The 25,443-nt window shown below is 44.4% G+C and overlaps 1 protein-coding gene across 1 annotated transcript in view; it reads right to left on the minus strand.

The window, feature by feature from the left end:
* The window catches only part of Tgfbr3 (transforming growth factor beta receptor 3), a 179,723-nt gene that overhangs the window by 63,282 nt on the left and 90,998 nt on the right, over positions 1–25,443 (minus strand). Inside the window, exon 4 of the mRNA XM_021210902.1 lies at positions 6,150–6,287. Coding sequence (XP_021066561.1) covers positions 6,150–6,287 — 138 coding nt within the window. The remainder of the gene's footprint in view (positions 1–6,149; positions 6,288–25,443) is intronic.

The following is a 25,443-nucleotide window of genomic DNA, read 5'->3' on the forward strand; positions in this document are numbered from 1 at the left end:
CCTGGCTTCCAGTCTCTACAGATTGTAACCTGGGAATTTCAGGCAAACAGAACCATATAATACACAGCCTTCTGTATCACACGAAACTTTTCAGTCAAATGATAGTCCACTGCATGGCTTCTGCATTACTTTTACCTATCAGGTGATGGACATCTGGGTTGCTTCTGAGGTTGTTTGCTCTTACAAGTAACTTTGTTTTGGACATTTGTGGGCAGGAACATCGGGTATGAAGGACTGTTATCTTCCCACCAGTAAAGTATGGATCTTTCAATTTCTCTATATCCTGACAATCTTGTCATATTCTCTCTGTTCTATCACATAGGTGGTCAGTGCTGTGATTGGTGGATTTTCCCTCACGTTCTGTAACGGTCAGCATCTTTTTTCCCCCCTTCTGGTCATTTGTGTCTTGTCCCTGGAGAAATGTTTATTCAAATTATAGTGCACACACATTGAAGCACACACACGTACACACTTTGAGATAAGGTCTCATGTACCCCAGGTGACCTTAACTTTTGATCCCTCTGCTTCTACCTCTTTGAGGCCTGGGACAACAGTATATGCCACCACACCCAGTTACATTCAGTGTTGGGGATCAAACTCAGAGCTCCATCCGTACAAAGCTGCATCTCTACCCCTGATATCTCTTCCTGATTGTACCCAGGGACAACCTTCATCTACTGAACAGTCTCTGGTCCGCCCAGGAAATATTGTAAGGCCATCATGCATGTACACATGTGTGACTTGAGATGCATCTTGAAACACTTTATCCATTCCCCGTTGCTAGGTGACCAGAGAAACTAGACAAAGCAACTGTATTTGCAAAGGAAACTAAATTCCCCTGTTCCTATGTGCCTGCCATTCTTGTTTGTGCTGTGGACTTAAGAATGATGAGCTGACTAAAGGCAGATGCCTCTAAAGATAGTGGAATGATAAAATCAATATATTTTATATTTTAAGGATCAGCAGCTAAGACATTTTGAGTAATAATTTCTAACTATGCAAGCTTCAGGCAGTTAAAACCATGATCTGTTGATTTACATTCGCAGGTAGATGGCATTATACAAACTTTTCTTTTCTTTTCTTTTTAAGATTTATTTATTATTATACATAAGTACACTGTAGTTGTCTTCAGACACACCAGAAAAGGGGGTCAGATCTCATTATGGGTGGTTGTGAGCCACCGTGTGGTTGCAGGGATTTGAACTCAGGACCTCTGGGAGAGCAGTCAGTGCTCTTACCTGTTGAGCCATCTCACCAGCCCACAAACTTTTTTTATCATCCTACTTAAGAAATATTAACAACCATTAAAGTATCACTTCCTCAAAAGACAGCTTGGAGATAGTCATGTGACCCCTTCACCATTACGTGTCAGAGGGCATGAGGCATGCATCCTGGATAGAGAGTCAAGGGACCATCCTGGTCTAAAGCAGTTGGCTCACTGGGTAACCTTATGGCTCATCTTCACAGGAGTCTACAGGCCTACTGAAGTATTTGGAGAATCACTCCATGGATGGACAAACTCCACGGATGGACATATAGAGCACCTGGTCTTTAGTCATCACAAAGAATGTGACGTGGATGAGGGACATGAACACTTTTCAGGTCTTGAGGAGGAGAGGGAGTTGCCAAGCTTTTGAGACATCTCAAACCACCTGTGGCGGCATGATATGATGGAGCAACAGGTATCTGCTGACTACCCAGGCCATAGAGTGTAGATAGACAGACGAAGCCTGAAGGAGGCAGAGCTTGGGTGTCCCAGGATCTCCCCCACAGTTGCCTCCCAACGCCTCACATTCTGGGCTCACTGCTTGCCCTGCAATGTCCTTATATGGGATTAACTCCAAATAAGGTTGATGCTAAGTTGTATATAAAATTTGTCTTCTTCATTTGTGTATTTTCAACTAATGGTCAAGACGCAGTTCTTACAGCTCACCAAGTAAATAAATAATAACAAAGATAACTTCCCCTAAATCGCACAGAGTGGCGGGCTGAAGAAAGAATCCCACAACAGTAAGCAAAGCACAGTGCGTGCAGCCGGCGCTCTTCGTGGAACCCACAGCCCAGAGAAGTGGGGACGTTAAATCTGCAGCCAGCCAACAGTTACTCACAATTACAAATGTTAATTTAACATCCCTCCCAAGTACTCATTGTTCTCATAATGACAGCAGAAATAGCAAATGCTGGGGAACTTAGCAGTGGTGGGTGCCACACTCAACATTTTATGAGCACTTTCCTCACGTCAAGAGTCTTCTTTCTGTGACGTGGGACTGTAGCTATTCACAAATGGTTTACGGAGATGAGTCTGTCTACTTACTGCCTGGACCACAGCTGTCTAGAAAAAGGATCCGCTCAAGACACCTGCTGCTATCCTGGCTTCCGTGGTGGTCACTTCTTTCCAGAAGTTCCCCAGGGCCCAAAAGGTGCTAAGCACAAGAATTAGATTTAAATATTTTTGTTTGTCTGTTTGTTGGTTGGTTGGTTGGTTTCGGTTCTGGCAATTGAACACAGGGTTTCATGCACGCTAGGTGAATGCTCTACCTAATCAAAGGCCCTCTTTCACATTTTAAAAATTTTGAGAAAGAGCCTAAATTGCCAAAAAACACCTCTGTCTTTACTAAATAGCCCAGGGAGGCCTTCAACTTGGAATTCTCCTGCCTCAGCCTCTGTAGTAGCTGAGAATACAGGCTTGTGCCACCAAACTCAGCGTGTGTGTGTGTGTGTGTGTGTGTGTGTGTGTGTGTGTATTTACCAGGCATTCATCCCTAGGTAGTTTCTACAGCACTAGGCTGCAGTACACAGACCCACTGTGACTTTGTAAGAGTCTTGATCTTATCATCACCAATCATAACTGGTGTGACTGACATGGCAACTTAGCAGATGTGCTGCAGAGAAGATTCTACAGAAAACAGTTACCATGAGGGAAAACAAAGAGATTAGGTATTAAAGCCCCGGGAGTCATTCCTGAAGGTACTGAAGACGCAGTCAAAGGAATAAGATTAGCTAATCTTCACTGTTCTGTGGATCTCAGTGCTCAGAAGGAAGAGAACATCAGATCTCTGTAAATTCAAGGCCATCCTGGTCTACACAGTACATTCAGTGAGAGCTTGTCTCCACAAAAAGGCACAATTAAAGCTGGTGAGCTGGCTCAACAGCACATGCCACCACACCTGATGACCTGAGTTGATCCCTATGCTCAGCCCAGGGAGTGGCACTATTAGAAGGTGTGGCCTTGTTGGAATAGGTGTGTCACTGTGGGTGTGGGCTTTAAGACTCTCTCACCCTAGCTGCCCCTGGAAGCTAGTATTCTTATAGCAACCTTCAGATGAAGATGTAGAGCTCCACCTGCACCATACCTGCCTGGATGCTGCCATGATCCTGCCTTGATGACAATGGACTGAACCTCTGAACCTGTAAGCCAGCCCCAATTAAATGTTGTCCTTACAAGAGCTGTCTTGGTCATGGCGCCTCTTCACAGCAATAAAACCCTAACTAAGACAATCCCCGTGACCACACAGTGGAAGGAACAAACTGGAAGGGCTCCCACAAGGTACCTACCTACCACCACATGCTTCCTATGACATGTGTGCCCCCATGTAACATGGAAAATAAAATAAAGAAAATTTCAATATCTTAATTGTATTTACAGTTTAAACTCTTAATAACTTTCACCTTACATATGTATAGGTGTGTGTATGTATATGTGTATGTATGTGTGTATATATGTATATGTATGTATATATATATATATATATATATATATATATGATGATAGAGATGTTAAGTGCTTCATTTTAAAATTAAAATTTTTACAGCAGAATGGTAAATATTCTACAAAAGACTCTAGTACTCTCTAACTAGAGTCACAGCTTTTTAACAACATCTACTTTCTGTCTAAACATGGTCTTTTTTTTTCTAAATTGTTTACCCCTTACCACTAAGCCTGCTTTGGAAGAAGGCCATTCTCCTAGACAACAATGTAGCCTGCAAAGGCAAGAGGCCAGCGTTGAGTCAGCAGGCAGAGTTCTAATTACACCTGCTGTTCCCTGACCCATGGTGCAGTGAGGTCACATGGTTCTTAGGTCTCATGGTTCTTCAGGCTCGGGTGGTCCCCAGCCTTTCTTGGCCTTTCACAATTCACTTTAAAAGCATAGTTTTTTATTATTATTATATACTTTATTATAAGGAAAAAACCTTGCAAGTTAAAAAAAAAATTGCACAGCGAAATTAACTAAACACAAAGTCTACACATGTGGAATAACGTCCATAGGGTTTGGATAGCAGTTCTGAAGCTGTGGAGCCTCACATGGCTTCATACGGGACCCTATGTGTTCACTATCCAGTCTATTTTGATGTACTCACACGCCATCAAAAACAAACACTCCAGTAGAACTAGAGAAACAATCAGCTCTATGTTTTTCATAACTCCTGTCCATTGCCTGCCTTTAGTCCTTCCTCACCCCCAGATAATACCACTACTATTTCTTCTTCTTCCTCTTCTTTCTTCTTTCTTCTTTCTTNTTCTTCTTCTTCTTCTTCTTCTTCTTCTTCTTCTTCTTCTTCTTCTTCTTCTTCTTCTTCTTCTTCTTCTTCTTCTTCTTCCTCCTCCTCCTCCTCTTCTTCCTCCTCCTCCTCTTCCTCCTTCTTTTCCTTCTTCCTTTTCTCCTTTCTCCTCTTCCTCTTCTCCATCCTCTCCTTTCTCTCCTTCCTCTCCCCTCCTCTTCTCTTTTCCATGTTATACTGTATCACATGTACCCTTGTTAACATATATACATATACTATTGGCTAGATTCTGTGTATGTGTATGTGCTTCCGTGTAACTATTTTTTTTAATGAGTTATTTTACATGTACAATTGCCATACATGTGGAGGCCAGAAGAAGGCACCAGGACCCCTGGTACAGGAGTTAAAGATGGTTGTGAGCCACCACATGGGCACTGGGAATGAACAGCAGCCAGTGTTTTTAACCATGGAGCCATCTCTCCAACCCAGTATAATTCACTTTTTAGAGAACTGGCTAGTTCTACAGGATGCTGTTCCATTTGGTTCAGCCCAATGTTTCCTCACAATTAGATCCAGACTACATTCATTTCTAGGAGTGCTACATAAGGTGTGCAGGCTAGTTTTATGTCAACTTGACTCAAGCTAGAGTCATCTGAGAGACGGGGACCTCAGTTGAGACAATGGAGTGGGGAGGGGTGGGGGGTTAGGGTTCTTTCTTTGCTGCTTACAGGTGACATCTCAGGAGTCGGAGGCTTTGCAGCAAGGACAACAGGCAGCCTACAAAAGCCATCATGACTGACTGAGAGGTCAGCTCCGAGCTGCGAGCTGCTGCTCATCAGACATGATATCACACCCCAAACATTTCATCCAAACAACCCATCTGTTTCTCCACAGCTAGCAAATCCAAAGGTTCTGGCAAACGCCAAAGGATATGATTTACAAATAGTAGGTAATATTTGGACCATTCTGCAAGAGCTCGGCTCCAGCTTTTTTTCTTTTCTTTCTTTCTTTCTTTTTTTATTTTAAATAAAATACAAATGATTTCATGCTTGGAGCTCACTGTGTCACTGACAGCAGACAGTCCCTCAGAAATTAGGCTTGTTATATACAAATAGCAATGGGCTCGTGTGTATTTATTCTGTGGTCAGAGACCACACACCCAGAGCCTATTTACAGCCTTGACAGCACTCTTAATACCATGAGGCAGGAGGGAACACCAGTGGGCAGGCCACAAGAGTATGACAGCAGGTCCTGCACCCCTGTGCAAGTGAGACACAACTCTGCCTCCACAGAAGACATGTGGGTGGCATCGGCTTCCTGCGAATTCTTTTCTACACCGTGCAAACATCCTCCCCCGCCCCACGTGCAAATAAAAATGCAGTACACTTTGGTATCATTTTAATGAAAAGAAGTCTTTTCTCAAGTCCTTTGCAATCTGGGCATGCTATACACAATTGTAATCCTAGCATTCAGGGCACTGAGACAGGAGAACTAAGTGAAGCCAGTCTCATCTAGATAGCAAGATATTGCTTCAAGAAACGCAATGTCTCCCAAAAACAACAACAAAACAAAACAAACAAACAAAAAACCAGAGAGTCATTATAACCCTGCACCAGGATCATTTTTAGGGAGGGGTGTTGAACACTTACCAGGAAGAGTCTGGGGACACCAGCAGCCAGTCTCTCTGTCTTCAGATGCCACACCAGGGGCTGTGGGGAGTTGAGCAGGAACACAACAGGCTTGTGGTGAGTGTGCACGGAGGCAATAGGGTTCAGATGCAGGGTAACCTAGGAGACCATTCAAAGTAGAAGAGTTCAGTGCTGGTTTCCCCAGGCCATCCCAAGAAGCATAGGACATTTCTTCACAACTCACTGTCCAAACCAAGAAGCCAAGTCATACAAGGTTGAGCTAAATGCTGCTGATAACCGGTCGCTGTTTTACTACCTATCGGCTGTGCGGTATGGTCAGTTCCAGTAATCACCACTAAAACATGGCTCCCCCACTAAGAATAGAACAGAAGTAAGCAGAACACTTTCTTTTACCCCAAACACAGGAATAAAATCCCTCAGGGATTCCTTATCCTTTAAGTCAGAAACCTAAGCTGTCATGACATAACAGGGTATTTATGGGTGAGTTTTTTCATTGGGGTGGGGAGGGCTTCACAGAAAGGACTTTCTTCTCTCCCAGGTAACTTCCAATCTTTACAAAGTTAGGTCAGCTCAGCCAAAAAAAAAAAAAAAAAAAAAAAAGTGCTGAAAGTCAAGAGAGGGGCTGCCAAGGGGTGCAAGCTGCCTTCCTCCTTCCAGCTACTGGCATAAAGGAAATTTCCAAAGAAAGGACGCTCAGAGATCAGACAGAATAAACAATGACTGTAAACGCCTCTGTCAAAAGAAAACAGCGGCTCTAGAGGAACTTCTCAGTGGTGAGGAGCACTTACTGCTCTTGCAGAGGACCTGAGTTTGGTCGCCAGCACCCACAGTTCTCAACTCCCTGTAGCTGCAGCTCCAGAGGTCCCAGTGCCTCTCTGGCCTCCAAAGGCTCCCACACACATCTGAGTCTATGCAATCAGTCACCTGAGGCATAGCACAAAAGCTGACTAATTTACATCTTCCCATGGCTGCTGGTCCACTTTGATCATGAGGGATTACTGTCTTTTATTCTAGGGCCAATCTAGAACCAGTATCATTTATTACAGTAACCAATTTATGGATAAAGAAAGGTACTGAGCTTATCTTATCTTTCAAAACCCATGCTTTAGCTTATGGTAAACACCCTCTAATCGCTAATAGAATATATTCTCCATTTCTCGATGCCACAAGGCATATTAGTCTACATATAGTTTTCACATGTGCATATAATCAGAGCACTTGTTAACTATTGAGTGTGCCCTGTCTTAGTTTCTGAAACAGACAAAAAGAAACAATTGGAATTGAATATTTTTGTCAGTATGTTGCAGCAGCCACACTATTGATTCACTGTAGCCAATCAGTAAATGAATATATAACCCCAAGATTAATAAGAGGCTAAAGAAGTTGCTATGTGCAAAGGAGTTTAGCTAGCTAATTTGCAGCAAAATACAAAAACATCAGCTATACTGACTGTTAGGAGCTGTTCCTGCACACCGGGCCACTTTTAGACTTGGAATCAACATGCCACCAAATCAAAGCACTAAATGAACTGTGATGTCAACCACAGCTACAGTGAAACAATGTGTCCCTTGGTTGTTTAGACACATAGCACACTCTGGAGTCACTGTCTTCATCTAGAAGTAAACAGATTGATAACTACTGGAAACAAGACACAATCTAAAGGGAGCAGAGTGTATCCAGACTGGAGCGCTCCCTGAACACAGAGGTAAGTGACAGGGAGGACAGGAAGCATGGCACCTGCAAACCACAAAGTGTCACAGACTCCCACTAAGGCAAGCGGCAGCAGAGGCTGTCCCTATCCCAGAGTACCACATCAGGCCCCAAAGAACAGCCTCTGTCCTCCTCAGGGCTGTTGACTCTTTTCCTGGTTGGAGTTAGTCTTAAAACACAGACTTCTTAAAGTGCCCAATATGCAAAAGCTTTGCTCAATATGTATAAAAATCAATAAATACATGTCTCAGATGAACCAGAATATTTTTAAGCTTATGAAATGAGAAGATGTATGAAACAGATATTGATGCTTGGGTCCAATGTTTCCCAGATGGTCTGAGTGTCGAGGCCTGGCTCAGGCAATCAAGGGATGATTTCTAAGAAGCTTAGCTTGTAGTTTTCCTGGAAACAGGTCCTTCTTCAGTATGTGGCCATGTCTGGCCAAGATGAATCTCTGCCTCTGGCACAGAGGTCCCAGGCAAAGCCCCAGAGCCATTTGGCAAGGGAGGATTCACACCATGGTTGAGAAATTAAAAAGAAAAATTGGCAGGCACAAAGAGTCCCGTGAGCTCAGGCTAACCCAGTCCCCAGAGGTCTTACTCTGCCTGTCTCCAACTAAGCAAACATGGCAGAAGGAACCATGCAGACAACTAAAACCCAGCAAAAGCAGGATGGTATCAGAGCCCCTCAGAATGTGAGGAGAACAACCCAAACATCTTAAAGAACCCTGGGCTGAATCGCTTAATTTCTTCTAGTCTGAAAAACAGAAGAAGAAGAAGAAGAAGAAGAAGAAGAAGAAGAAGAAGAAGAAGAAGAAGAAGAAGAAGAAGAAGAAGAAGAAGAAGAAGAAGAAGAAGAAGAAGAAGAAGAAGAAGAAGAAGAAGAAGAAGAAGAAGAAGAAAAGGAAGAAGAGGAAGAAGAGGAGGAGGAGGAGGAGGAGGAGGCGGCGGCGGCAGATAAAGGGAAACCTACTTTAGGATCAGTTATAACTTAGAAATGACAATAGTTACAAACCAGATAAACACTTGTAACCTAGTACTCAGGAGGCTGAGGTAGATGGATCAAGGGTTCAAGACACCCCTAAATAAAAACAATCCTCAAAACTCATGAAACTCAAGAAGGAAGACCAAAGTGTGAATACTTCATTCCTTCTTAGAAGGGGGAACAAAATACCCATGGAAGGAGTTACAGAGACAAAGTTCAGAGCTGAGTCTAAAGGAAGGACCATCCAGAGACTGCCCCACCTGGGGATCCATCCCATAAACAACCACCAAACCCAGACACTATTGCATATGCCAACAAGATTTTGCTGACAGGACCCTGATATAGCTGTCTCCTGTGAGGCTATGCCAGTGCCTGGAAAATACAGAAGTGGATGCTCATAGGCATCTATTAGAGCACAGGGTCCCCAATGAAGGAGCTAGAGAAAGTACCCAAGGAGCTGAAGGGGTCTGTAACCCTATAGGAGGAACAATATGAACTAACCAGTCCTCTCAGAGCTCGTGTCTCTAGCTGCATATGTAGCAGAAGATGGCCTAGTCTGCCATCAATGGGAAGAGAGGCCCTTGGTCTTGTGAAGATTCTATGCCTCAGAATAGGGGAATGCCAGGGCCAGGAAGTGGGAGTGGGTGGGTTGGGGAGCAGGAGTGGGGAGGGTATAGGGGATTTTCAGAGGAGAAACTAGGAAAGGGGATAGTATTTGAATTGTAAATGAAGAAAATATCTAATAAAAACATAAAAACAATCCTGCACAAGGTTTTATAGTTAGATTGTCCTTGGTAGAAGTCTAGAGCGAAGAGCTGAGACAGACTGCAACAAAGAAATGTCCTCCATGGACTTGTGACAGGCAGGATGGGACAGTCTCTAAGAAAACCGAACAGTAGTCTGAAGAGTTCACCCTCCATCCTTTATCCAATTCACACACAAAAATACTTAAAGTCTTATGAGCTTCAAAAGTAATAGGGAACCCAATGAAGACGAGATGTGAGTTGGGAAGCTTCCCAAACACAGGTGATGCTCTAGGATCAGGCTTGATAATCTTTGGGAGTCACCCAACATTTGAGAACGAACTGAAAGATAACCCCCCTCTTCACATGTGTGTGTGTGCGCGCGCGCACACACACACACACACACACACACACACACACAAACCCAGGTACCTAAACTCTTGCAACAATGTGAGCGAAATGCACCTAGACCCCACAGGGAGGAAACCACGGGACAAGAACAGGAAAACCCCAAGGGACTAGCAGAAATGGAAACAAGATGGCTTTATCCAACTAGATGCACAAGTCTGCCCTTAAGAGGTCATCCTTCCAGGGGAAACCTTAGCAGATGACAGCTGGGATTAGTGTCTAGGGTTTCCTGCTCTCCTCTCTTCACGCTCACGCTTCCTGAAGCCAGCTGAACTCCTGCTCTAATCTTACCTGTGTCAGACTTCACTAAGGGCCCACTAAGGATCCTGGTGACGTGAGAAAGGGCAGCCCTGTGTCACACCTCCCTGGTCGGCCACAAGGAGGGACGCTCGCTGGTCTAATCAGTTCTGTAACACCTGCCTGCACTGAGGTTATCTGTGCGCAAACTTATCTGCACCCTTCCTTGCAGAATCCTCACGATTTCAAGGAGCCTGTGGGTGGAGAGACCATCTTCTGCCTCTGGTTTGGGACAGGTGCCCTGACCCACTACCAGACAAGGAGGAAAACACTGTCCTCTGAACCTCAAGGTGGATAACTTCTCTGTTCTTCCTCCTCCTCTTCTTTCTTGCCTTCCTTCATTTGGGTGGGGTTAGGGTCAAACTATGTAATCCAGCCTGACCTTGAACTCACACTCAACAATCCTCCTGCCTCAACACCCAGGGTACTGAGTTTCTGATTTGTGATACCACACCCAGCTGGCTTCTCCACTTCCTAAATACTACACTTGATAAGGAAAAAAAAAAAAAAAAAAAAAAAAAACGCTGTACATTTTCTCAAATTCTCCAAGTAGTATGAAAATGAACTATATATTTACAGGTAGAAAAAGAAACCTACTCTTTATGGAAATATACCATAAAAATTGTTTTGGATTTACTGGAATTCGTAGTCTACATGCAGGACATTCCTATGATAGAGATTTCAATAGGTTTCTTATTAGTGAGACCCCACACCCCACTCCTAGGGTTTGTTAAGACAAAGCAACAGTCCGCACAGGGACTGCCGTGTGAGTCTAACAGTGTGGACCCGTGGAGCACTGAAGTCATCTAAAGCCTGCCCCGGGAGACTTCTGTTATCGGAAACCAAACCAAGTAATGTTCCAAAACAGATGATTCAGTAATCAGTGTACGCTACAAGTAAGAGAAAGAACGTCAGCATGGGCCTGCATCCCAGGTCCATAGAGGCAGGGGCTGTTCTTTAGACCCTTCTCCGTCTCCTCTGCGGAAGGGAGGAGATGTCACCCAACAGTGTTGGTAACTGGGACACCTTGAATCGTCTGCTCCCAGCACCCGGATGTTACACACAGAGGTACATAATTGTTTCAAGACACCAGGGTCCCTTGGCTGGCCGCAGATTTTTACTTATGTTTGAGCAAAAATATTCTTAGGAACTCAAAAGTGGCCCCCAAATGGTTCTGAAATGTGTGCCTGACTGCTGGGAGGGGAATTGTACTTAGCTAATCAATGAACAGGACAGAGTTTTCAAGGGTCTGCTGGTCCGAGGAGCCCTGACAGCTTACACTGCAATTGACATACTTGTCTTCTGCCACGTGGGAATTGGTATAAAAAGATTCCCTTAAAACATTCTTGGAAGGGTAGAGCCAGAGTTCTGTTAAAAAAAAAAAAAAAAGTCCCTTAGAAACTTTTATACTGTTCTGAATTTCTTAGGAGCAATTAGTTGGTCCTGAATTCAAAGTCCCAAACCACCAAGTGTCCCTACCCTATCCCAGGGAGTATAGGACCATCCTCTCCGTCGAGAGAAGCACTGAGGTTAAAGTTCACACTGCATGATAGATGACATCAAACTTTCTCGAAGTGGTTTCATCTTGAAGCCATTTACTGAGCTGAGAGGGACATTGTCAGTGACTTCCCAAACTCACTCCCTCCCCCCAGCGACGACAAGATTCCGGATTCCCTGGGAGCGTCTTAAAATAATTTAATATAGTGACACAAAAGGAAAAAAAAAACCTAAAAGTCTACAATCTGATGCAGAAATAAGTCTGTCTTCTCCGTCCCATGTTTTGAATGCCCTGGAAAAATACTAGGAACTAAATTTGGGGTGGGGGTGAGGAGCAAGAGCGAATATAAACAGAACAGTATTTATGAAACTGTAAGTCATGACCCTCTGGAAGGGTCCTGGGAGCTTCACACAGGGGTTCCAGGGACCCTGGACCTCCCTTCCTGGAGAAGCCCTCAGCCGCTGCAGAGAAAGGGGCAGAGAAAGCGGAGACTCTTGGTGTAGGTGTGTTCTGCTGTAAGAACACATCTGGGGCCTAGTCACAGCAGGCCACCAGTCACAGCAAATTCAAAACTACATTCCCACTGTCCTTCAGTCTGAAGCACAGGCTGTGTAGACAGTGTACTATGTCATTAATACACCAAGGCTATATATTTAAGCCAAGGTTTCTGGCTCAAAGTACAGGACAGCCATGTCCTCAGATAGACGGTCTCCAGCCACAGGCTTCACTGTCCTCCGGCAGAGCTGGAAAGTTCCACAGGACACTACAGATGTTTGTCTCCTTTGTCAGATTGTGAAATCCTCGGAGTACATCATTCAAGGGCAAAAACGGAGCCACGTTTAGCTCCACAGCCTGTGCCTAGCGCAAGGCCAGACATCCAGGAAGAGATCAACACGTTTGTAAAAAATGAATACAAGGAACCATAAATAAATTTCATCAATAAAATTAATGAAATGTGAGTCCAACAATGGTCGTGAGGTCATATTGTCTTGATTTTCTAGCCAAAAGAAGGGAGGCTCCTTGTCTAGAGAACACTCCCCCATCAAGTACAACTTGAACATTAAAGCAGGGTCAAGAAAAACAAACAGATCTCTCAGCCACCAAAACAAGTACCAGGCACTGCCAGGCTAAGCACTGGTCAACTCCCAAGACCAACGTCCACGGTTATCCAGCCACGTGCGGCCCGATTCCTGCACCTAAGGCTCGGGGGACACGGCAGACACGGAGGCCGGGGAGTCTTGAAGGACATGAAGATACTGCTGTCACCATGGACACTGTCCAATCTCATTTTAATGGGGGGACTCATGCTTAGGGGTGATTTATCCTGTCCTGCGGCTGGCAAGTGGCAGTGGTGGATGCCTCAGTCTCTTGTCCCCACAAACCATTCACCGATCCCTTCTCCTTGGGTTGGAGGAGGACATGGAAGCTTTGGTGACCAAGTCAAACTGTTTTACTGCTGGAAAAGAATGAAAGGGGGGAGGGGCATCAAATTCTAAGAAGTCCCAAGAGAAAACTAAGAGGAGTTAAAAGGGATCCTGGACAGGGTGGGCCACAGCCCCTGCCAAGGCAGTAAGAGGACTTGGCAGAGAATCCTCCTCCGCTGATACTGAAAATCTTTCCTCCCCCTCACGGTTGGCCCCATGGGATGCTGGGAGGAGCACTTCAAATCCAAATCAATCAGGTGTGTCTCAGACTTTCCGCACTTAGAATCGTAAACCCAAGGAGAATGAGCTCAGGGGTAACAGAGACCAACCACCAAGCTGCAGGGCCCCCAGCTGATACAGGAATAGACTCAAGTACTCCCTAAGGAAATTCATTCTGGTCAAAGGAAAACCTTGAGGACTCCAGGTTCTGGTTTCCCTTGAAAATGTAACAAAAACAGTTCCTGGTCTGGGAGGGCAATCTTGTCGAGCCACATTTGCCATGTTGTGGGTTTCAGAAACTGTCTTAGAGGAACTTGAGTTTGCTGTCACATGGCCTTTCTTGAGACAGGGAGAGCAAGTAACTTAGATTCAAAGTGGAAAATTTGTTCATCTTTTGGGCAGCATCTTCCTAACACACACCATCTTCCAAACATCTCAATTTCCTTGCAGAAGAGTGAAATCTTAAGTGCTTTTCATTCTGAAGGGCTATTGTGGTCTGAATGCTGCCTTAGTTAGGGTTTCTACTGCTTAGATGAAACACCACAACCAAGTCAAGTTGGGGAAGAAAGGGCTTATTAGGGCTTACACTGGCGCATTGGTAGTTCATCACTGACAGAAGCAAGGACAGGAACTCCAACAGGGCAGGAGGAGCTGATGCAAAGGCCATGGAGGGTGCTCGCTCCCCATGGCTTGCTCAGCCTGATTTCTTATAGAACCCAGGACCACTAGCCCAGGGGCTGGGCCCTACCCCACCAATCACTAATTAAGAAAATTCTGGGGCTGGAGAGATGGCTCAATGGTTATGAGCACTGACTGTTCTTCCAGAGGTCCTGAGTTCAATTCCCAGCAACCACATGGTGGCTCACCACCATCTGTAATGGGATCTGATGCTGTTTTCTGGTATGTCTGAAGACAGTGACAGTGTACTCATATAAATAAAATAAATAAATAACTCAGAGAGAGAGAGAGAGAGAGAGAGAGAGAGAGAGAGAGAGAGAGAGAGAGAGAGCGCCCTATATGTTTGTTCACTGCCTGACCTTGAGGCAGTTTCTCAGTCAAGGTTTTCTCCTCAGATGACTAGGGTTTGTGTCAAGAGCAAATGTGAAGTGTTCCCCACAGGTTCACGTGTTTGAAAAGTCATTACCCACCCCCCCCTGCCGGGTGCATGCCTTTAATTCCAGCACTTGGGAGGCAGAGGCAGTTGGATTTCTGAGTTTGAGGCCAGCCTGGTCTACAAAGTGAGTTCCAGGACAGCCAGGGCTACACAGAGAAACCTTGTCTCGAAAAAACAAACAAACAAACAAACAAACAAAAATAGGTCACCCCCAGGTAGTAGTAAAGTTTCAGAATGTTACAGAAACTTTGGGAGGTAAACAGAGCCTTGCTGGAGTAGGCAACTGGGCATGGGCTTAGAGAGTTCACAGCCTGGCCCCACTTCCTGTCTGTTCTTTGTTCCAACCACTGCACACTTCTGCCACTATGAACTGTCCACACCCAAACTGTGAGCCAGTTTCTTCCCTTATATTACTTATCCCAGATTTGTTCAAACCAACTGCAAAGTTTACTAATAAAAACAGCCTGACACGTGACAAAGCAAATTTAATATGCAGGAAACACCAGAGTTCATTACTTTTAACTGTGTCCTAGGGAAGTCCTAAATACATCTGGACCCAGTTCCAAGGAGGGTTCTGTGGTCACTGTGTCCCGGCATATCTGGGAAAGCATGGGCCTTGAGTTCAGCAAAAGACCCTGCCTCAAACAAGTGAAGAGCAATAGACAAGAATGCCTCTTCTGGCATGTGTACACACAAACACAGAGACACATACTCACACAGACACACTCACACATATACAGACACACACACTCACACATATACAGATACATACACACAGACACACACACAAACATACACTCATGCTTACAGACAAACACACACACAGGCACACACACACACCCCACAATCTCAGTACTTGTTAATAACTTAAAAGTAGGAAAAAGTAAAGAAAAGAATAAGCAGAAGGCTCTCCCCAAGGGAAGCTGACAGCATGGACGTTTCTTTACAGGCAAATCAGAAGCGAAGGCTGTAGCAGGGACTAGCAAAGGCCTTAATTTCAGAATTAAATGCGTAAACTAAACACAAACCATTTGATTTTCAAGTTATATGACTAAGATATTCATTTCCAAGCAACAAAAATACAGTAGGCCTGACTAATCCATATGTATAGTTGGCCAATTTAAAACGTAGTGTGTAGTTCATATTCTTAGGATCTGTGAAGGTGGCAGTGAAATAAAAAAGTCAATTATCTTCCAAGCAAATAATTAAAATACTTTCTTCCATAGTTGACAAAGAATGTAAGGTTCTACTTAACATTTTGCAACGCTATGTCAAACTTTTATTTTTGTATATGTTACATTTTTATATTTAAAATGAGCTTCATTTTTTGCTATTCTCCTAACTAAAAAAAAATTTTTGTAAGTATTCAACTTTTAAATAATTTTTAAATTTGCATACAAGATACTAGACACCACTGTGGCATTTTAAGCAAAGTGTGTTTTATAAAATGAGCTGATATGTTTCATCTTCTCAGTGTGATAAACACGGGAGATATTTTTAACTGACAGGTTAAAGTTATGTGCTTATGTACAGATTTTTGAAACTATTTCGAAGGGTTTTTCATACACAGAGATAAGGCTCATGCTACTCTTTCACAATGTGTCTAAGGGTTTTCTAATTTTACCGAAAGCTGGACAGTCCTAGAAATGCCATACTCCTTGAGCTGTTTTTATAATTCAGACAGAACCCAAGCATTTACGGTGATAGCTGCTTGTCTTCTTCTCATTGTCAATCGAACTAATATGTGATTCTCCCTCTAATTAATCCTTTGGAAATACCACTAATAAGCAGAAATCAGAGCCCAGACAGGAAAAGAAGAAATAAGGATAAAAGTTGCATTACAAACATTTAGACCTTGATTATGAATTTAAATGCCACAGTTAGCAGGATTTTATAGAAGCAACTCGAAATTTTTTTTATGTGATCTTCAGACAGAAAAAAAAGGTTAGATTCATAATACAAAAATTTTGTTTGTAGTAAATTTTAAAATGTAGTTTGAGATAATTAAATATGGTACTGCCCATCCAATGCATTATTATTTAGTCATAAAAAGAGAAGGTATACAGACATTTGATACAACATGGATGGGCCTCAGAAACATCCTGTGAAGTAAAACATGCCAGACAGACACTGCTGCAAAGCGGTATGTTTACATTCTAACCAACGAGTCCATGAAAACAGAAAACAGATCGGGAGTTGTAGACTCTAGGGAATAGAGCAGCAAGGGTTATTGGCATGGGGCGCCTTTTGATGATCGCCCTAGTTGCACAACACTTTAAATATACAAACTTCACTGAACTGCACACTTCAAGATGGCCAAAATGACTGTTGCTCAGGCTTCTCCTGAGAAACATAAACATCTCATAGATAAGACCTCAGTGGCAGACTGTGAGGGAAACCTCACTTGGCGAAGCTGCTTCTCTTCTCCTCTCTCTTCCCTCTTCTCTCCTCTCTTCTCCTCTTCTCCCCTCCCCTCCCCCTCCCCTCCCCTCTTCTACCTTCTTTTATTTCACCCTCTTATTTCATCCTTTTTTTTTTTTTTTTTTTTGTTTTTCTTTGTTTGTTGGCTTTTGGTGTGTGTGTGTGTGTGTGTGTGTGTGTGTGTGTGTGTGTGTGATTTGCTTTGTTTGAGATGGGGTCTTACTATATTGCCCAGACTGGCCTCAAATTTGTGTCCACTCAGGATCATCCCAGACTCAATGTTCTTGTGCCTCGGTCTCCTGAGTGGCTGGGATTGCAAAGATACGCCACCACATCCCGTTCATATTTAGAGTCCTGAATGTTGATCTTTTTGCAAGCTAGCGATTTGTGGTAGAAAGTCTTTCCCAATGCTGAGGGGTAGCGATTAAGACCCCAAGAACAAACAGTTAGCATTCCTGGGTTCCTGTGAGGTTAAGCTATGACATTCGGGGTGTTCAATATGTTTTCAACTTGTGATGGGCCTCTTACATGGAGAACCATCTATATAAAAGGAGACCTGCCATGAAGTTGGCTCATGAAGCCATGAAAACTGAGAAGTTCTGAGATCTACAGCTGGAAAACAGGCAGAGGCTGTCATGCAACTTTCAGTCCAAGACCAAAGTCCTGAGAACCTTGAAGCCACCAGTGTAAGTAAGTCCCAGGGTCCCCAAGAACTTGGAATTCTGATGTCCACAAGCAGAGGAAACTGCATGTCCTCAAAAGAACAAGTGAACTCGCCTGTTCTCTGCTTTTGTGCTACTTGGTTCTGGAAGGCTGGACAGTACCCACCAACGTGGTGATAGGTTCTTATGCTTTCTGCTAAATGCTAAGCTCCACTAGAGGCACCCCAGGACCCTCAGATATAATGTTTTCCAACGATATGGAAATTCCTTGATCCAGTCTAATTGACACCTAAGTCAGGATCACAATGATGAACTGTATTTCACCACAAAAAATATGGTTTGGACCCTCACATAGAGTGGACCAGACTGAGGTTAAGAGCTTAAAACTGGGCCCTCACCTTTCTTAGGAATCAGACTTAAGAAGCTGGGCCTGGCGTCCCGCCGGTTTAACTCCAGCACTCAGGATGCAGAGGCAGGGGGATCTCTGTGAGCTGAGGTGACTTGGTCTGAATACCAGGTCAGCCAGGTCTACACTGAGTCAAGAAAAACAGGGAAGAAGCATACAGACCAAAACAAAACAAAATAAAAACCAAAAGCTCACATGGTAAATGTTCTTGTTCCTCACATTTCTGAAAACTTAGATTGGATGGATGGACAATTACTCAGAGATACTCCAGGGAGCCATTTTCAACAGCTATGTCTAAGTTAAACTGAACAACCACTGAGAGTCCTTCTGACCCCGATCTAAGAATCCCCAAACTTCATTAGAGACACCTTTCTTTAAAACAAACAAACAAACAAACAAACAAACAAAAACAAAACCCCAAACCTTTCAGAAGCTCTTTACTCTCCTCCCCTTTCATTTCCCCCCAAGGATGTTTCCATGTTTGATTTTAGCATCTATACATTTGTCAATGTCCTAGAGATTTGGCAATGTCTACAGTGACTCTGTCAGAATGAAATGATAGTGACTTGAAAATTACGAGAACACTTCAGTGATTCCCAAGGGTTTGGAAAGCTGTCTTCGTAGACCCAAGTCATACATACTGTCCTTGTCTAGGGACAAGGGAATCTAAGGGACCTAAGACTCAGAAATTAAAATAGCTTTACAAGAGTCATATATTGTTTATAACATATTGTTAGATCTCTCCTAATTTTAAAAAGTGTGGTTTTATTTGTATATGTATCTCTGTGTGGGGGTATGACTGTGTGGGTGTTTGAGTGTGTGTATACCATGCATGCACAAGTGCCTTCACAGGCCAGAAAAGGGCATTGGATCCCAGGGAGCTGGAGTTACAGGTGGTTATAAGCTGCCTGATGTGGGTGCTGGGAACTGAACTCTGGTCCTCTGGAACGGCAGCAGAGGCTAGCCCCTAACCTCACCTAATTTTAAAATAGACTAATGACATGAGATTGCTGTGATAAAATAATTTGTATTTGATTCAAGTATAATTCTTTGTTAGTTTAAGGTATAAGGAACATTTTATCATCTCAAAGAAAAAAGTTACACTTTCTAGACCATCACAGATGAACAGTATTCTACGACACCCTCAGATCAGAGCCCAAAACCCAATAAAGTCAGATTACTACCCACACAATGGAACCTTTAAGCCAAAAAGCTTTCTAAGCAGAGTTAACAAGTAGCAAACTTGTATGATTTTCATTTCTTTCCTTTTTTTTGGGGGGGGGTGTTGTTGTTTATTTGGTTGGTTGGTTTTTGAGACAGGGTTTCTCTGTGTAGATTTGGCTGCCCTGGAACTTGCTGTGTAGACCACATTGGTCTCGAGTTTATAGAGATCTGCCTGCCTCTGCCTCCTGAGTGCTGAGATTAAAGGTGTTTGCCACCACTGCCCAGTTTTATTTCCTCTTCTAATAACTTCCCACTAACTACAGAAGGCTCTGGATACCCCAGGGATAAAGTATGAATGGACAAAATGGATTCTTCTTGGGTGGGGGCACTAAATGTTTTAACTGAGGAATGGAGTTATGCAATCCACTACTCAATGTACCCCTCAGCATCTAATAGACTGGCCTTCAGATACTCGAATATCCTTAAAGAACATGCCTACTCGTGTGCACAGGGAGTGACGGTGTGTATGACTCTAATTCTGTTAACCACATTATTTTTCTATGCCACTCTTTAAAAACAAAAACAAAACTCCACTAGATAGTCGCAACTACTTTTTTGAGTTCTTATGGTTGTAATGAGGGGCTAGTGAGAGGACTCAGAGACACCAGCCATCAGTACGGGACGCAGGGCCCGGTTCTCTACCTCTCTGTCCCCTGGCCGACAAGGTGAATAGTTTTGGTATTTATTCCTGGTGTAACAAGAGCCTTACGTAGTTAATGGGAAGTCATTAGAAGAGGAAACAAAGCCAGGTTGTGGTGGCGCACGCCTTTAATCCCAGCACTTCCGAGGCAGAGGCAGACATCTCTCTGTAAATTCGAGGCCAGCCTGGTCTACACAGCAAGTTCCGGGTCAGTCAAGGCTACACACAGGAAACCCTGTGTGAAGAATCCCCAAGTTGTGCTACCCCACTACAGACCTAAATCAAAGGGATCAGTCAACCTCCAAAGCTGGAAGCTAAAATAAGTCTTCCCCCTTTGAAAATTAGTTATCTCAGATGCTGCATCGTAGAGACGAGGCTGACTGGCACGGGAGGGGGTTAGAATCGTTTTATCATCTTAGAACCTGGTTCAGAACCTAAAGAAGGAAACAAACACCTAAGCATGGGATGGATGCATACGTGAGTTCACACGCTCATTCTAAAACAAAGTCTGATCTCTTCCACGATGGGCCGGTATCTCCCATAATCAAATCCTCCAGGTCACGCCACCCCTCTTTCTAAAGGTGGGTGGTGAAGAACAGTGACTCGGAGACCAGCCCGGCTGGAGTCTCAGCTCTTCCCCTACGGCCTTCAGTTAAGAGTCTGCCTGAGGTGTTTTCATCAGTGTTAACATGGAGGCAATCACTGAACCTGTTGCATCAGGTGTCAGAGGATTAAAGATGTGGTTTGTGTCAATCAGAATACTGAGAGGCCTGAGGTAAGTGCTCAAGGCTTCTATCTCCTACTACGCAGCAACAGTTGTTCCCTGTTCCTTTGGTTCCTATGGAAAGAAGCTGGGCTTGCCTTAATGGTCCCCCAAATTCAAGCCCATTGCATTCTTTCCTAAGCCATCTTCCTCTCACTGGCCTTACTAGAAGCCCAGCAAGCTCCTCCCCCCTCCCTCCCTGTAACTTGTAACTCCATTAAATTCCTGGGCCTTCCTTACAGCTCTTACTCAGGACCCTTTCAATGCCAGTCTCTAGGACTCACTCAACTGTGCCTCCAGCCAGACTTGGAGATGCTTCAGAGGCCCCATAGGATGGGGGACAGCAACAGGGAGCTGCTTGTTTTGAAATACTGCATATCACGGGCGAGATGCTTCATTTCCAAGTATTTGCTGACACAAACTGACCACTGCTGGGCTTGCTACCAGCTTGGTGAAGACCTCTATCTCAGGTATGACACCAGAAAGGTTGGGGCAGCTGCAAGGCCTTCAGTTTCCCTGGAGACAGAAGTTCCATGGAAGGCTACAAATCACCATAGCAACCAGATTACAAAAAAAAAAAAAAAAAGTCCATGGGCTTCAGCCTGAAGCTCTGGTAAAGCAATCCGGACATGGTGAAAGGGCCAGGGCACCGGGACTGAAAGATGATCAAAGTCAGTACTGTACCGAAAGCTCCATGTTGTGCTGATTCCAAGGCCTCAGGTCAAGCATCAAAGTTCTGCTATGAAAGATGCATATCAGGGCCCAAGGACTTGCCAGGCAGAACCTCCTGCCCCAGTCTGAAGGTCTACATAGGAACTCACAGCACATTTTCCAAAACAACCATTTCAAATTTGGTCTAAGAGTAAGCCAGGGGGAAGATGTATGTCATTAGATCAAGTTACCCAGGCATAGTACAACAGCTGTTGGTCCCAACCTGGGTTAAAGAATAAGGGTGAGTGATTTTCTGATAAAATGACAGATGGACTTTATCCCAAGCTGATCTTAAATAGACTAATTCTTGCAGATTTAAGAAAACAAAACAAAACAAAAAAATTCCTGAGGTAGGAAGATAACTTGGTGGGTAAGGATCTTGCCCACCAAGCATGACCACCTGAGTTCCATCGTCAGATCGTAGCTGGATTGGATCCCACACTGCAAGCCCCGTCTGTGGCCACCTACAAAGCCAAAGCAGTAACGCTTCTACACATGAGTCAAGGATGGACGTCAGTGTGGACAGGGGCCTGTTTGGCTAAGTCATCACTGTCACAAATGCTGGGCCACACTAATTTGTTTGCACAAGTGTGTAAGGGACAGCTGATTTTAAAAAGTTGAACTTGTCCAAGTTTTCACAAGAGAGCAGAAGTGGCCCGTCTCCTTTCAACAACTGAAAAGATCCACAAATGTCTTTAGTTTCTCCAACTGTTTCTCACCTCTTTCTTTTTCTCACCTCGCTCTGGGGCTCTCTGTGCCCTGCAGCTTCTTGTGCTGGGCTTCAGAAGCAAAGCAAATGGTGAACTGCAGCATCTCCTGAGAGTGACTGTCCCCTGTGGCATCCCCCAAAGTAGGTAGTGCAGAGAGGGCGGGGGCCTCAGGACGAGCTCAGTTATTGCTTAAGTTCCTTTAGAGATGTTTTTAGACAAGAGGAGCACATGATTGAGAATGGATTTCAGGAAGATTGATAATTATTTTTATATTTTATATCAAAAGGTATAGCTTCTAATATATCAAAATATGTTTCTTAAAAGTCAAGAGTAAATGAAAATGGCACACTTGCAGTGCCAGGGTCTAAAGGTATAATTTTGGTGGCATAAATCTGTCTTGGGGCAGGGGGCAAAGACAAGTCCTGGTTTAGGAATATGTGTAAAGCTGAGAAGATCCCTGTTTCCCACACTGTTTATATCTTCCTGGCGCACATACATTTCCTCCAGGTAGTTCATTGGCTGTCCTGGGAGCAAAGAATAAAGAGAGTGAAATCAGAACCCATGAGCGACCCTGGTCACTTTGAGAACACTGGTAAAAAATATAATAGAAGAAAATGAAATCCAGCATCAAATGTGTATTAAAATCTGTCAGTGACAGAAGAGGGTGTGTGATATTCCACTCTGGGTGTTGAGAAAACAAACCCAAAAGGTTGCTGACTAAGAAACACAAAAAAACAGCCAGCTAGATGTGGTAGTAAACATCTGTAACCCCAGCAGTAGGCTTGATCATGAGTTCAAAACCAGCCTGGGCTACACGGCTGAACAGCCTGGGCTACATGGCTGAGACCTTGTCTCAAAACAAACAAACAAACAAAAACAACAAGAGATGGATGAATGGATGGGAGGGGGAAACGGAGACGGGGAAACAGACGCAGTGTTTATTATCTTGTCTCTGACTTAGCTCCTTCACGGGAAACACACTCTTAGAGGGGTTACATGACTAATCCATAAACACAGCAGGTGGATGTCTCAGCATGTGGGGTTAAGCCTCACCCTGACACCAGGGCATTGTTTCACATACGTATTTATAAAATCAGAGGGAAGAGAGAACAGACAGCCGAGCTCATCCCCGGGCACCCCTGATAATCAAAGTCATCAATGTTTTCAAATGAGTCAGGAATTCAAGACCAAGCCACAGTGCGTTCACTCCTAGCTCACCTGGACGTGCCAGCAGAGCCTGGCACTGCTGAATCTACAGGGAGGTGAATAACACTGTTTTATTGAAACATTTTCCAGTGTTCCTTTCCAAATCCACCTCCATGGTCTATTCCCTGCTTCCACGCTACTTAGTGATATTTTGGCACAAATAACCCAGTAAAGAGGCCTGCATAGATAGAATGTGAGCCATGATCGCGGTCCCCATCGTAAACCTCTTAACCTCATCACATATTGATGACAACCAAACCATTCCTACCAGACGGCTGTTTTGAAGCAGCCCAGAGATTTAATTCCAGTATCATTAAGTCAACAAACAAAATCCAAAGCAACACTGAAATCCACATTAAAAAAAATAAATAAAAAATAAAAACAAGGCAGCTCCACCTAAAGTGGAGCAGGGAGAAGAGGATACAGGCTAGTCCGCTGTGTGCCTGCTATATTTGGCAAAATCCTTAAGGCAGGGGCATCAGGATTGCAACTGCCTAGCTGTATGTCTGCAAGCAGCAGGTGCTTGGCAAATAATGGGTTAACAGCTGAAGCGCCATCTACACCTTGGGGAAGCCAGTCAAGCCACAGCCACTGCCTGGCCTGTGAACCGCATCTTAGGAGACCAGTGACCACGGGTAGTCTCTCCTTCCGAACCTCTACAACAGGCCAAGAAGCACCACCGCGTTTTTATAGTTCCTAACGTTTGCCCATGGCTCTGCCGAATGTCCTCTCACCTACGGGTCAGATGGCAACCATCTCTGCTTGCGAATAGAGAAGGGATGGTTTCTGCTATTTGTGGGCCTTCCCTTCTCCTTTGGGATTTGGAGCTTATTGGAGGATCAGGAGATAGAGCCCGGCCAGGGCAAGTGGGGCGATTCCTTCCTGGCTAGCTCATTTTACTCTTTAATCAGCCCGTTACCATGGACAGGTCTGGGTCTCGCTCTGCAGTAACACTGAAGTTTTCAGAAGTTCCGAATCCAACCAAGAAAGATTTTAAAAATACTGCCTTTATCCAGCAGTTCCCCACCCCCAGTGCCTCATCCATTCAAAAGTTCTGAGCAGAGAAACTCAGTCACCTATGCCCTTTGCTGAGTGCTGGGGTACCCTTTCTGGAGAGCAGGGACATAGGAGACATTAACTAAAGCAACGGCCTGCTTCCCTGATGGCTCAGTTCACCTGATGGTGGTGAGGGACAGCCCACAGCTTGCTCCAGATCTGCAAACGGGAGGCTTAGGGACAAGTGTTTATGTTCAAAGGCTTAACGATACCCCTCCCTTTAGGTCCTAAATTACCTACATTATCCTGCCCAGTGTTAGCGATATTAACTCAGCTGGCCTTAAGACCCGAGGTACAGCTGGAGGCCTCATCGCTCAGCACGCTCCAGCAAGGCCAGCAGGCACAAGCTGTCAGGCTGCAGAGGTACTTGCTGTTCTCAACACATTTCATCTCCAACACAGCTCTGTTTTGTTTACTAGTCTCTTCTCTGGTCTTGGAAAATTCTGTCTCCATCCCTTAGCCAAACCACATCCCTATTTCAAACTTCTCCAAATTCTCACCTCCAAAAAGCAGTGCCAGGTTAACACACCTGGCTCCAATTACTGCAGCCTGGGCCCTTCCAAGGTGCTCAGTGACTTAGCGATTGTTTACCTCGGACCAGCTGGAGTTGATTAAGGACGTGGTTACGTTGTTTCTGTTGTGTGTGTTTAAGGCAATGTTAGTTTCTCAGCCTCTGTCCTCTCAGATCCCACATTGCCTCCCCAACCCCCGCCCCCAGCAGTGAATCCTGAGCTCCGAGCCTGCTTCCCTCATCCCCATAATGCTCTGCGAACAGTCCATGAAGGCTGCATGCGTGGGTCACTGTCCAAGCGCCTGCTTCTAATTTCTGTAGAGAGGGACTTCTGCTCAGCAAACTGAAACGATTAATTCCTCTAACCTTCCAAATTTCGATAAACAAAAGAAAGAAAGGAAGGAGGGAGGGAGGGAGGGAGAGAGAGAGAGAGAGTAAGGCGCTTTGGAGAGCCATCAAAAGCTCACCAGTGAGGAAGACCTAACCATTGCACTTAACAGTGTTTTTCCACGTGTTGAAAGGCGCAGCGCCCTGGTCTGTAAACCTGTATCATCTAAGCCTTCTGTTTTAAGTCGTCAGCTGTGAGG

The sequence above is a fragment of the Mus pahari genome, chromosome 13 (assembly GCF_900095145.1).
Source record: "Mus pahari chromosome 13, PAHARI_EIJ_v1.1, whole genome shotgun sequence".
NCBI lineage: Eukaryota > Metazoa > Chordata > Mammalia > Rodentia > Muridae > Mus > Mus pahari.